At 36.7% G+C, this 14,582-nt stretch overlaps 1 protein-coding gene and 1 pseudogene across 6 annotated transcripts in view; one reads left to right on the top strand and one right to left on the bottom strand.

Moving 5' to 3' along the window:
• LOC118722686 (interleukin 1 receptor accessory protein) overlaps positions 1-14,582 on the bottom strand; it is a 159,934-nt gene that overhangs the window by 10,627 nt on the left and 134,725 nt on the right. For all 6 annotated transcript variants that reach the window (XM_045583829.1, XM_045583827.1, XM_045583825.1 and 3 more), the window contains 4 exons: positions 13,692-13,818; positions 11,235-11,383; positions 1,772-1,921; positions 442-585 (listed from right to left, as the gene is read on the bottom strand). In XM_045583829.1, coding sequence (XP_045439785.1) covers positions 442-585; positions 1,772-1,921; positions 11,235-11,383; positions 13,692-13,818 — 570 coding nt within the window. The remainder of the gene's footprint in view (positions 1-441; positions 586-1,771; positions 1,922-11,234; positions 11,384-13,691; positions 13,819-14,582) is intronic.
• Positions 6,318-7,570, top strand: LOC118724765 (annotated as a pseudogene).

Here is a 14,582-nt window from a genome sequence, read left to right as displayed (position 1 = left end):
TCTATTTTGCAACGCAGTTTTTTTGTTAAATTGAGTAAACCTTAGTCTTTATAAAACTGTTTAAACTCAGTCTTTGTAGAAAACTTCTGGGAAAATTAATTCAGACTAGCTAAAAACTTAAATGTGAGTAAAAAGAATGTTTAAATCTATGACATTTTATAGACCTCCAATCCACTGTGCATCCAAACTTTTCTGAATTCAAGTTTTTAAAGCTTAGAAGGGGGGATATTATATACCATAAACTGCATTTGAATAGTCTACATCTTGTGATGAAGTTTATTCCTAGAGATTCTCTCTGCCTACTACAGGACACAATTGGACATTAAAAGTCCAAAATGCCAACATAAAGCTCATGGTGCCAAAATTATCATCCATGATCTATAGCTAATGATCCCCTTTGCCTTGTAGGGCAGCACCACTTATACTCATCTGAATACCTACTTCCCCCAGGAAGACTGTCTCTGTCAAAGATGCACAGCTTATATCCAAATTCGTTCTCCAAAACTCCCCGTAGGGTCAGCAATACAAATTCTTCTTCTTCAGCATTCCTTGCATATGATACATAAATATCATATTCCTTCCCATCTAGAAAAAAGAACACAGATACAATAAAAATTAGGAAAGTTTTCTTAAATCCAACTTTTGCAAATTAGACATTCTCATTTTTTTTTACTTATATGAATTATCTGACAAATTTCAGTGTGATTTTTTTTCTAGGTAAAATGGTTATTTTAAGGTGTAATTAATAAGTCTTATCTGATATGTCTTCTACTCTCTTCTTACTGAGTTCAGTTTCTATGGTGGACAATCAGTGAGACTTGGCTCATTCAATTGTGAATTAACAGAACCAGAAAGTAAACAGTCAATCATAGGTGCTGGCAATTAATACCATGCAGAAAATGTCTACTGTCCTAGTCTGTCACTCACTAACATGCTAGAATTATAAAATGAGCAAACCTTTTAGAAATGGTCCAATTACATCTGAAAATAACTATAATTAAAAATATATGTAGGTTCAATAAACCAATCTTTCCCAATGTTGCCTAATTATAAAAATCATCTCTTATTAAAAACATAGGTTCTGTGACCCTGCCACAAACTTTCTGTCACCAGGAAATTACACACCAGAACAATATTGCTTAAACTTTAATGAGTGCATGAACAATTTGGGAATAGTGTTAAAATATAGGTTCTAATTCAGATTAAGGGTTTGGTTTAAGATGCTGCTTTCAATAAGTTCCCATGTGATTCTGATGCTTTTGGTGCACGAATCAGCCCTGAGTACAGAGTGTGGACCTGTGTTGTCCAAGACAATAACCACAACCAAAGCAGATATTGAGCACTTGAAATTCAGCTGATCTGAACTGAGATGCACTGTAAGTATAAGATTCATTACATACTAAAGTTTGAAGATTTTTTTAGTACCTAAAATATCTCTATTAAATTAATATTAATTACCAGCTAAGATGTTAATATTTTGAACATCTTAAGTTAAAAAGATACATCATTAAAATCACTTTCCCTTTCTTAATATGACAACTAAAAAATCTCAACGACATTTGTGACTTGAATTATAGTTCTATGTGGACAGTGCCAATCTAGACTATGTTCCATTTTGGAAAAATAATAATATTAGAAAGATTCTCAGTAGTAAGGGCTGAAACAAAAGGTAGTGCGATTAAATGTTCCAGGAAAATCTAGATTTTATCGGGCCAGCGTGTTTTATAAAGATGACACTAGAAGAGATTTATATCAAACTCCCGTTACTCACCTAAAATGGTTTCATCTGTTCCAAAATGAGCTCGGTAAAACAGCACCATCTCCAGCCAGTAAACATGGTAAACAACAATGAGAATCACCATGAGCAGGACTGTGACTCCAAACCCACAGGCCAGTTCCACTGTGTATCTTGGAGCGATCACTGTAGTAAACAACAAAGAAACAATTGATGTCTATGTGGTGATCAGAGTAACCCATCATCCTGCAAATAGTTGGATAAGCCAAGCAGCTGAGCCAGGCACCTGATTTGTGTGTGTGTGTGTGTGTGTGTGTGTGTGTGTGTGTGTGTGAACAAGCAGAGATAATATGGTATGGGTCAGCCACTCTGTTTTAATACTATATGTGTAATTTTTCTCTTTTTGTTTCCAGTTATTGGCATAGAAGGCATTTTTAACCATTAGATAATTTCAATAGATTTATGATATACAGAATCTTTTCCTTTGGGAAGGATTTAGAGGTTATCTAATTCAATTTACAATTGAATGACAGACTTCCTTAAAAATGTTTTTGAAAATGTGTTTTTATTTTTAGAGAGAGAGAAAGGGAGAGGAACAGAGATAGCAAGATCTGTGTAGAGAAAAATCTATAGGCTACCACCTACACATCCCTATTGGAGATCAAGCCCACAACAAGGAATTTGAATAGTGATCTCTTGATTCATAAGTAGATGCTCAACCATTGAGCCATACCACTCAGACTCAAAAATATTTTCAAAAAGAATAATTCATCCTCTACTTTTCCCTTCTCTTGAGATAAAAATATTTATTATTTCCGGGATCACCCATGATGCTGGTAGAGTTTTAATTGTTGGAGCAGTTAAATGGAACAAAATCTTCATGTGTTTCCTTCCATTTGTCTTAATTTTATCCTCTTGTCCAATGCCATATGGAAGAAATTTAATTCCCTCTCCTTTATATTTGGAAATAGGCCTCCAAAATTTTATTTTCATTGAGCAGAAACAGAGGGTATGCACCAAATGCTCAGTCAGTGTGTGTGGCTCTGAAAGTATCTCTTAGGTCTACAGTTCTAGGATACACAGTCCAAAGTCTGACTTGCAATATCAAGGTATGGACAGATTTTTTTAAAAATATATTTTTTATTGATTTCAGAGAGGAAGGAAGAGGAAGAGAGAGATAGAAACATCAATGATGAGAGAAAATCATTAATTGGCTGCCTCTTGCACGCCCTCTACTGGAGATTGAGCCCACAACCTGGGCATGTGCCCTTGAATGGAATCGAACCTGGGACCCTTCAGTACACAGACTAATGCTCTATCCACTGAACCAAGCCAGCTAGGGCAGGACAGATTTTATTGTATTGCAATTTGTGTGTAGTTTGCTTTTGCACTCTCTCCCAGTCCCCAATAAACTACATATTTAGTCATTTAAATGTGTAGTTTAGTGGATACAACTTCACAATAGTGTTGTAGAAAGATCTCGGAATTTGGAGTCAAGGAGCCTCAATGATTCTAGCTGTGAACAAAATTCTATTATATCTCATCTCAGCAAACACCAATTACAATGTTTAATTGCTCAAAGATGACTGATCTCACCATCCTGCTAATGAAACTCTCCTTCACAGCTGGAATTATTGAGGCTCCCTGACTCTAAATCCAGAAATCTTTGCACAACACTACTGGAAGTTCAATTAGTGGTCATATATTAGTGGAAAGGTCTCTTTTAAAATAAGTATCTTAAGGGGAAATGGAAAGCAGCTTGGAGCTCAGCCTAAAGTTCTCTAATTAAAGGGCAAATCATAGTTTTAAGTTCATTATCCTAAACTCAGCATACTAATCCTGTGGCAGGTATAGCCTGGAACTCAGCAATGTAGAATTATTATAGAGTACGTTTGCATGCGTTCCATAAATAATGGTGCTTTAAAATAAGAAAACTCCATTATACAATAAATGCCAGGCGCTATGTCATTGCAGTTTTTGAGAATTTACTAAGTTCAATTTGGATAGCTGGCATGAAAATTGCTGTGTCCTAGGTATTTCTGAGTACATGTTATGTTAACAGTACACTGGGGTAATTCCCACTGTCATCTTCATTATTTGTTCAGTTATTTTGGCTGCCTCTGGGTAGACATTTTATAATAGGAAGAAAAAGAAAAAAAGAAAAAAGAGGTCAGTGGATGCAGTTACCTGAAATGGGTTTTTCAAGCATTAATAGATATCAGCCCTAGCTGGGTAGCTCAGTTGGTTAGAGCATTGTCCGGATATACCAAGGTTGTGGGTTCAATTCCAGGTCAGGGTACATACAAAAATTAACCAATAAATGCACAAATAAGTGGGAAAACAAATTAATGTTTTTCTCTCTCTCTCTTTCTCAAATCAATCAACAATTTAAAAAATTAAATATCAATAGACACATTGCTTAATGATCAAGAGTTCAATTACTCTCATAAATTTCCCTCTGCCATCTTCCCTTTGTTAGTGTCTATTTTATTTCTAAGGGCTTTTTAATTTTACTTTGTATCATACAATTACATGTACTGTATTTACAGATTGTATTTTTAAGGCCATTTGATGATATTAGGGAGTTCTTAATGCTATTTAATTGAATTGTTTTTTTAATATATTTTATTGATTTTTTACAGAGAGGAAGAAAGAGAGAGAGAGAGCTAGAAACATTGATGAGAGAGAAACATTGACCAGCTGCCTCCTGCACACCCCCTACTGTGGATGTGCCCACAACCAATGTACATGCCCTTGACTGGAATCAAACCTGGGACCTTTAAGTCCACAGACCGACGCTCTATCCAGTGAGCAAAACCAGTTTCGGCACTAACTGAATTCTTAAAATAAATTATCCACATAATAAATAATTCTTAATAAATAATCCAAATAATAAATAATTCTTAAAATAAGCCTAAATTACTAAATGGATTAAATCACATACAGAAAGTGTTCTAAAAAAGCTTTCCCATAAAGCTTTGCTGGCTTGCAGGGATGTGTGACCCTCAGCCCACATTTTCTGTCTGTCCCAGATGTAGTTTGATGCTTTGGCATGAAGACTTTACTCTGATGCAATCCCAGATTAAAGGTTATCGGATTAGGAAGAGGTGATGAATTTTGATCGGATTGGGCTCTGAAACAGCTTCTCTCTTTGGTCTCATTCATAATCTGTTTCAAGATGTCGCCAAATTTAGCCACTTGCTCTGCTGTTACTCCCTGGATCAAAATTCCCTCTATCCATTTTGCATTTATACAGTAAAAACAAGCTTCGAAGCCTAAATTTTTAGCTAACTACTCTTGGTGAAATCAGTCCAACATCATCACTCTAGTATTTTTTCCTGTTCCAGGTTATGGGTCTACATGCTTGTTTCTCCTTGGAAACCTAAGCTTCTCTCATCATCATCATTATCATAGCTGGGACTTTGCAGTCCTTTGAATCTATTACCAACCAAAATGCCAGCTGCTTGGACTTCCAAGTATTCCCTCCTACTCTTTACTAAATTGCTTGGACTTCTCAATACTTCTGGAGCTGCAGTGATGATAATTTTCCTGAATTACAAAGAAAATGCTTTATTTAAATTATAGTAATGCAGAAACCTATGACTCAATTGACCTGCAGACCTGATTTGTTTACTACCATAGTGCATTAAAGCCTGCACATTCTGGACCTTTTCTTATCTCAGAGGAGTAATTGGTACTGGAGTAGCTTTCTCTCCATCAAGGCCAAAATAACCAGTAGTGCAGGAGTGTGATCTGCAAGAGAAAGGGCACACAAAAGGTGAGCCCCAGGATCACCCTGACTAATAGCCTGAGGGTACTTTTTGGACCTGCAGCACAGAAGGGGAACCCACAAGAACATTAGTCATGCTGAGCTGAGGCGACAGAAAGTAGAGTTCAGGGTCTGGAACATGCAGGCCTGGGTCCTGATGGAAAGAAAACTGTGTATTAATAGAAACAGAGCGTTAGAAATCTACACGCATTTGGGAAAATACAAAGTTTTGCATATTAAGGGTGACACCTTCACCAAGGTCAGACAAAGAATAGCTGCAGTGAAGGGGAAATGATCAGGGAAGATACAACTACTAGAGAGCTGGGAACTGAACAATTCTAGGAGCACATGCAGGAGTGGGACACATTTGAGTTAAGACTACTCAATTATTAAGTAGAAATCTCAGGTTAATAGGTCCAATCCTGACTCAGAGAAAAGGCTTACTGTAGCAATGATAAGCAAGATGCTTCAGAAAATAAGCAAACTGTTATATAAGTAAATTAACCAACTACTAGAACAAAACACAAAATTCAGATACTCAATAATGTAATATGTATAATGTCCCACATACATTTAAAAAATAATGTAGGCAGAATAAAAAGCAAAAAAAAAAAAAAAAAAAGACCCATAATTAGAAAAAAATAGCCAATATAAACAGAACCAGCATTGACAGAGCTGATGGAATTAGCAGATAAATGCTTCAAGATCCGTATTGTGACAATAGAGGTGATGGACACAGAGGAAGTGACAGCAGCCTCCCCAACCCTCCTGAAAGGCTAGACCCCTGGGTTCCCCCAGGCTTGCCTATGTTCCATGTCCAACAAGGAAGCAACCTTTGATGACACAGCGGAAGAACATGTGATCAATAAAATGTACAAGATGTGGAAAAAGAACACTCCTTCTTTTACTATTTGGTGAAGACCCATGCGTGGAGTGGTCCATCCTAACTGCATAGTAGCTTCCAGATATAACCAGACCAGAAGGGAAAGATTTCAGCATTCATCAACTTGGCTAGGGACACACAGGTTGGATAAACAAAACCACCTTGTGACAGCCAGTGTGCAGCTCCCTAACTACGATGCTCTGTTTGATGCTTCAACCTGTAACAGCGAGAAAGGAGAACTTGGAGGTTTTGGCTCTATAAGTGGGAAAGTTGAAATAGAAATCAAGATCACCCATGAAGGAGAAGTAAAAGGACATGTTATATGCACCAGAAATCTTGCATCATTGCAACAAAGACTCCATCTAATGATGTTCTTGTTTTTGACAATACAAAATAGCCTTTAAACCAGTTCCTTCTGGAGAGTGCAACCCAGACATGTGTCTCTGTGGACATCAGAAGAAAGGCTACGGCTTTCTTGAAGTGCAAATTTCAGTGGGCAGTTATTTAGTATTTCAGATGACCACAGCACCTGCCTGTGGGACATCAGTGCTATACCAAAGAAAGGAAAAGTCATGGATGTAAAGCCCAGCTTTTACAGGGTATGTAGCAGTAGATGTTTCCTGGCATCTGCTCCATGAGTCTCTGTTTGGGTCAGTTGCTGATGATCAGAAACTTATAATCTAGGATATTCGTCCAAATAATACTTTCAAATCAAGCCACTCAGTTGATGTCACACTGCTGAAGTGAACAACCTTTGTTTCAATCCTTATAGTGAATTCATTCTTGCCACCAGGATCAGCTGATAAGACTGTTGCCTTATGGGATCTGATAAATCTGAAACTTAAGTTTTTTGAACCATATAAGGATGAAATATTCCAGGTTCAGTGGTCACCTCACAAGGAGACTCTTTTGGATCCAGAGGTATTGATAGCAGACTGAATGTCTGGTATTTAAATGAAACTGGAGAGGAACAATCCCCAGAGATGCAGAAGATGGGCCACTGAAGTTGTTGTTTACATGGTAATCACACTGTTGAGATAACGGATTTCTCCTGAAATGTCAATGAACTTTGAGTGATTGTTCTGTGTTGGAAGCCACTATCATGCAAGTACAGCAAATACCAGAGAACATTTATAATGACCAGGACCCTCAAGGACACGTGGATCTAAGACAGGGGTTTTAGATACGTCTGTCGTTCTTGTGATTTTAGATTCCCCTGTTATCACTCAATCTTGAGATTGATTTAATGTTGGTTTTGAGACACAGACTTTGATCAGCTATCCTTCTATAATAGATACTATCAACAATGCTATTAGCCCAAACAGATGGTGTGTTATAAATATTAACTTGGGGAACTTGATTCAGCAAAGCCACAGACTTATTTTTAAAATTTCTTGAGAACTTTTCTAGTAACAAAGATATAAAGTAGCCACCAAAAAGGGAATATTGTGTGTGGTTTACTTTTTTTCTTATCCTATAACTCCAAGTTTTTCAGACTTATTTAAGTGAAGCCTAGAAGTGAGTAAGGAATAAAGAAAAGTGAGGTAGGTGCCTGAGGCATGAAGTATAAGTACTGCAAGATGTTGTTTTTATTCAGAAATTAGGGGAGATTGAAGTCATATAAATTCTGTATCTGAAATCTTCACACCTGTATTTCCAGGATGCACATGTTCCTGTGTAGACCCATCTCATCTCAGTTTTGTGAGTTAAATCGAAACTACCTGTTTCTTTTCCCCCACACATTTTGACTATTAGTGTACTTCTTGAGCTACTTTAATGTTATTTGTTTCCTTTCTATAAAATTTAAAACAAACATACACACAAAGCTTGGGATAACCAAGCTGTAAAGATGTATGTTTTCACTTGACAGGTATACTATCCAATGTTTTTGTTTTTTTTTTCCCCCCCAGTAGTTAGTTCTTGACCACTAGTTTGATACTATATCTGTTTTGGGTGACCTGTTTCACCAGCAGGCCTATGACTAATTCTCTATGACTAATTGTATAAGTAATTATAATGGAATAAATAAGTTTTCTACATAAAAAATACAAAATGAATATTATAAATATTCTTGTTAATTTTTTTAATATTTACCCAAGAATATGTTTATTGATTTTAGAGAGAGAAGAAGGGAGGAAGATAGATAGAGAAACATCAATGTGAGAGAGAAACATTGATCAGTGGCTCCTGTATGCACCCTGACCAGAGATCAAACCCACAACTTAGGTATGTGCCCTCCAGCAACCTAAGTATGTGCCCTGACTAGGAATCCAACCCACAACATTTTGGTGTACTGAACGACACTCCAACAATTATAAATAAATGACCAGTGATCACCAGAAACTATCCTAAATGAAATACAGAGGGGGGAAAGGAAGAAATAAAGAATAATGAGAACCTCAATGATTAGTGGGACAACATCAAGTGTGAGTGCTCTATCCTAAGTTTAATTGCAATACTAGAAAGAAAGAAAAGAATGAATGAATGAAAGGATGAGCAAAACATTTACCCTTTGTGACCACATGAATGGACCTGGAGAACATTATGCTAAATGAAATAAGCCAGTCAGGGAAAGACAAGTAACATATGATTTCACTTATATGTGGAATTTAATGAACAAGCTAAACAAGTAGGCCAACATCTTTGGGGAGTGTGTGTGTGTGTGTGTGTGTGTGTGTGTGTGTGTGTGTTAAGAGGTATTCAGGTGGAGGGATTGAGCAAAAAGAAAAAAAAAGGAAAGAACTTGTGAAAATGGTGTTTGTGGAGAGAAGAGGACGGGTAGAGGTGGAAAAGTGTATTGGGGATAAGTGGTGATGACATGGGAAATAAATAAATTAAAATAAAGGGGGAAAAGAAATAACAACTAAAATTTTTTCAAATTAAATTTTAAAAAATGTACTCAACAAACCAAGAAGTTTTAAAGAACCCAAAATAAGATATATGTACAAATAAAAATATCTCAGAGGATATAATAATGTAATTTTGAATATTAAATCTGTTGTATTGGATATAGTTATCACTTCACATTTCTGAGGCCAGTCATACTAAACAATCTAGCACACCCTTCTGTGAAAGGGGAGCTACTCCACTAGCTCTGGTGGATAGACTTCTGCATAACTTCTAGATTCAATATTATTTTAATTGATTACATTGATCTTATCCACCTGACAATACATTATTAATTTATGTCAACCTCCAAAAAAAAACACATGCCTCTGAAGACAAGTCCCACAAAATGTTCCATGGTTAGGAGTCATATATACCTGAAAATAAATCTTTCCTACTATGTCCAACACCCTGCAGATATTCATACCAAATGGTAGTATGCTAAGGGGCCCTGAACTAAAGTAATTTGATCATGTTTTTAACCTAGACTTTAATGATACTGACTTGACTATGCAAGCCTTTGTCAAATAACACCTATGAAAATCTGTGGAAATAGAAAGAACTAACATTTATTATGAATTTAATATATATGTATAGATGCCAGTAACTGTGCTCAGAACTTAAAAGCAACCTTATGAGGTAGTGGTATTATTTTGCCTACTCTAAATATAAAGAAATTAAAGCTCAGAGAGGTGAAGTGTCTCTTCCAAAGTCATGGAGTTGGGTACATAAAAACCACTTTCTGAACATAGACCACCTGAATCTAGAGTCTTGGGAATGTTCTTAGGAAGAAACTTTGGGAAACACTGTCTTGAACATATGGTTATTTTCTCTTTACATTGACTTCTGAGGAAGAGAGGCAATTAATTACCCAGAACTGATCTACTAAAACTCCTTAAGAGATTTTTCAACCTTTGCTTTTTAATTTCAAAATTGTAATAAAAATGTTACAGTGAAGTCTGTTGTGTTTTTCTTTTAACCAGCTTTTAAAAAGATTTGAAATGTAACAATTTTAAATTAACTTTTTTTAAACTTTTGATATAAATATTATGGGCACTAACAAGGGGATCCCAAATAATTCTGAATGACTTGGCTGCAAATGTGATAAATCATCATTATCTGCCTCCAGATTATTGGAAAGCATTCTTGAAGATATTGTCTGTTATTCTGAAAGAACCAAAAATATGTTAGACATATTCTGTTTCAAGAGCAACAGCTCACACAAGAAAGCCTCATAATTTTTGTTTATTGTAGAAAAATATAGTAATATCAACATAGAAATCATTTTACATCATTTAAGTCATAGGTTTAATTTTGTTACCAATTGTGGCTAATGGTATATTGTAAACTCACTTGAATACTGATACATAGTGTATAAAGTGATAATTTTAAAAATTTATTTTCAATAATAAATACTTTACATTTTACTTTACTTGCATACAATTAGATGGTTGCTACTTATGTTTCATTATTATAGCTAATGCTAAGAATATTGATTGGGGCCATGATTCTTTGTGTTATTTATTCACGAAAAATTCCAAAAATACTAATTCATAGAATATGATCATTTCTATGACTCTTGAACTCTGCCAGCAATGATTTCTGAAAGGGTTTTTACAATTCACTAACAACATGTGACTCTTTTATTATATCTTTGGTAATTTTGAATATTTTCTTTATTTTTCATTTTCATGACTATATAGATAGGAAATTATGCCTCATTATCATAAGCATAGATTTTTTTAAGCCACAATCAGGCATTAATTACTAAAATTATTTTGAATATATTTGCATAGATGGAAATTTTTCTCAAGATTTTTCATCCAACTTTGATTCATGACTATGTGGTAGATGTTGTGGTAAGTGTTGGAGCCCACGTTCTCAATTTCTCCTCTTTTCCTTAGTCACCAAAATGTTATGTCAGAATTCCTAGATTCCTCTGCTGAGCATGCATCCATTACCTTTCTGTTTAACCGTGGCTGGCTGCTCAACCTCCCCTTTGCCATTTCTAGCATGACAGACATAGTTGCGTTTGAGATCTTCAGCCCTAACTTTCTTGATGCTCAGAGTCACAGTTCTTGTTTCATGTTCCAGTGCATCCAGACTCACACTGGAAAGAAGGGAAAGAAAATCAGAGCATTAGTGAGAATCAAGGCCCATGTGCTGTATGTGAATCAGTCAAGCAGACAACCAGAGAACCACTAGGTGAGGGCAGATAGAATGGCCATAAACTGCATTGCATTGTAACCCAATGGTTACAAAAACTCCTGGAGTCCAGTCTATTCCTTACCATCGATACTAGACACAATCCCAATACCTGGATCAAATCCCAGTGTTGGCATCACACTATGGATATAGATCTCTCTAACTCTCTTCAAAGCAAAATGTATCCCCTCAAACTTCTGAGGCAGGATGCTATCTACTATTGATAGTATATTGGTTTAGAGAGAAGCTTCTGATGCTAGACCCATTTGGATTTTGATCCAGGCTTTGCCACTGACTGGCTGAATCCTTTTGGCAGAGTAACTAATTTTTCCATGTTTTGAGAGGATCATTTGCAAAAGAGGACAGTGGCAATGGTTACATAGTACATCAGATACACGCAATTAAGAATTCTGAGGGCTGAGTATGATAATGTGCAAGTATTAGAGCAATACTTTAGGAATATTCATATTATTCATCTAGCTATTATGATTTCTCAGTAATAACTTATGCATTTCAGGGACCCCCAAAGCTTTGATTTTTAATCCAAACAGACTTTCAGTCAAAATGCAAAAATATCGTGGCTAAATCCTATATATAAAAAGAAGAAATTTCTGAGTAAATAAACCTTGTGAGTATAAAGATATCTAAATCTAAGGAAGTCAGAGATCAAGTACTTTGGGTCCAAGAACAAGATTTAAAATCCCTTTGAATTACTTTTTTTCAAAAAGAAGATAAAAAAAAAAAAAAAGCTGTTACAGCTGACTGATGGCCAGGTTCTCCTTCTGAGAACATTTGCTGTCAGCCCTGGGAACTTTGTTAAAAACTATAGTGGGTTTAACCCAAGTTTAATGGCATTGCTCAACTGTAAACAGTGAGCTGTGTTTTATGGCAGCAAGGAGGAATGCCATGACTTTCATTATTATTCAATCATTAGGACAAAAGCACAATCCTCAGAATTCCTCCAATGATCAATAATTCTCCCTCTATACTTCTAGCCACGTCTTTCATCAATTCCTTCTGCAAACACCACTCCAGTCTCAGCAAACTCCTTCTGTACCTTTAAATGTGTTTTGCTTCTTTGCATATGATGTTCCTTTTACCTGGAACATACTTTGGATGCCTTTATCTAGTTTATTTCTACTCATTCCCCCCCCCCCCCAAATATTTATTTAGGTATTGTGAGATCTGAGAAGCATTACCTAATCCCCCAAAATGGATTGGACTCCCCAACTCAATCTTCCCATACCATATAATTCTTCCAGCCACTGCACTATCAGATTAGAGTATTGAACTTTTTACTCTACCATTGTTACCCCTATAGTAGTAGAATCTACTCAGGTACCTGATTAAAAGAAAGCATTTTATGATATTTGCACAAAGTCTAAGTTTAATACTAGGGCAAAAAAATATTTTGCATCCTAGAAGTTTTAGTACCCTAAGATCTAGTTACACATTGGTGATAAGGCTTATGGGTCTTAGAACTTCTTTGTTAGTAGTTGGTCTGCTACTAATTTTTATTCATTGTTGCACTGAACTGATTGCCCTCGTAGTTGTATGCTTCATTATGGGGGATCCTTTGTCTTCCAACACCATATTTTCCTCCTTGCCAACCCAACCTTCTTTTTAAAAAGTCATTTTATTTGAAAACTAAGTGACCCAACATGTTATTTTAAGAGTGAAGTATATATTGCCACCCCATCTACTTTAAAAATAAAATCTAGAGATCATGGATGTATTGAGTCATGAATGTTTCCACTCAACATATTGAGTAAAAAATCACTATCAATGATAAATGTGGCATATGTGTTATGTGAATTAAGAAAGAGAGAAATACATGCTTTCTGCAAGACTAGAAACGAACACAATGATCTCAGGCACAAATGCTTCTAGACCCAAACTCAAGACTTGAGAAAAAGAACAAGGCCACAATGACATGATTCTATCTCTGTATAATCTTATATTGTGACCCTTTCACTCATATAGGATATGCATTAAATCTACTATCAAGTAGGTGTCATAAATGGGTGACCATCAGATGGCACCTGGGCCTCCAATTACAAGTCCAGGAATCCTGCCTTGGAATGCAGACAAAATCTTGCTGATTTTTGTTAGTGAGAGGCAAAAATTAGAATTTTTATTTTCATTGATTGGTACACAGCAGAGTGTCTTAGATTGAAGGACAACATTATTCACCCTCCTGCCTGCACCAATACCTTTCATCAATGGTTACATCAATAGTGGTGTCATCTGTCTTCTTCCCATCGATGGTCCACCAAACTTCGTTGCGAGAGTCCTTCAGGTAAGTAAAAAAGACTTTACAGGGAATGAGCAGCTCCTCTCCTAAAACAAACAAACAAAACACGTTAACCCTTTGGTTTGTAACCTTTGCATGGCTCTATTGGTTCTACTCTGTGACTAATCAGAAGCTAAAAATGTTACATGAATCTGTAACCCTATTTCTAGTTCTCCAGTGGGCTACCATAAGGTGATGTACCATACCTCACTGCAAAACAAATCAAGAAAAGAAGCAAAGCAGCTTTATATAAAATTAGGGGAATGTCCATCTATTAATACAATCCATGTATGTTATGAAATGTATTTGTTCAAAAAGGCTCCAACAAACATCCTTTTTAGCCCTAACCCTGGGTCTACGCTCCTTTGTTAAATCGCTCAGAAGCAAAGGAGGACTGAGAAAAGGTTCTCCAGATCTTTGGTCCTTGGCCCAGAGGCAATGGGAGGTGCCAAAGCTGAGAGGCCTGTCTGGACAGGCCCCACCTGGACGTGCTTTGTGCTTCACTTATCTGGGTTGCGCTGTTTAACCTAGGTGGCTTGCTGAAGGCTTTTGAAAAACCGCTTTGGGAGCGGGAGGGGTGGGGTGGGGGGGAGGTGTTCTTTTCCCTCCAGCAGCTACAGACTCGCCACCTGGGAGCTGTCCAATCTCTCCCAGCACCCAGTCGGATTGAGTCTGGCATGCTGCAGGGAGGACACAGGGATCCGCTGCTTGCTGGTGGAGGTGGGATGTGGACTTCTTGGAGCTGGACAATCCGGCCCCAGCGTGCTCTTTGCCTGGAGGCGTCCAGCTGCAGACCCCGACTCCTTTAACT

The sequence above is a fragment of the Pipistrellus kuhlii genome, unplaced genomic scaffold (assembly GCF_014108245.1).
Source record: "Pipistrellus kuhlii isolate mPipKuh1 unplaced genomic scaffold, mPipKuh1.p scaffold_m20_p_2, whole genome shotgun sequence".
NCBI classification, from domain to species: domain Eukaryota; kingdom Metazoa; phylum Chordata; class Mammalia; order Chiroptera; family Vespertilionidae; genus Pipistrellus; species Pipistrellus kuhlii.
The sequence above is the reverse complement of the archived record's forward strand: the minus strand, read 5'-3'. Positions and strand labels throughout refer to the sequence as shown.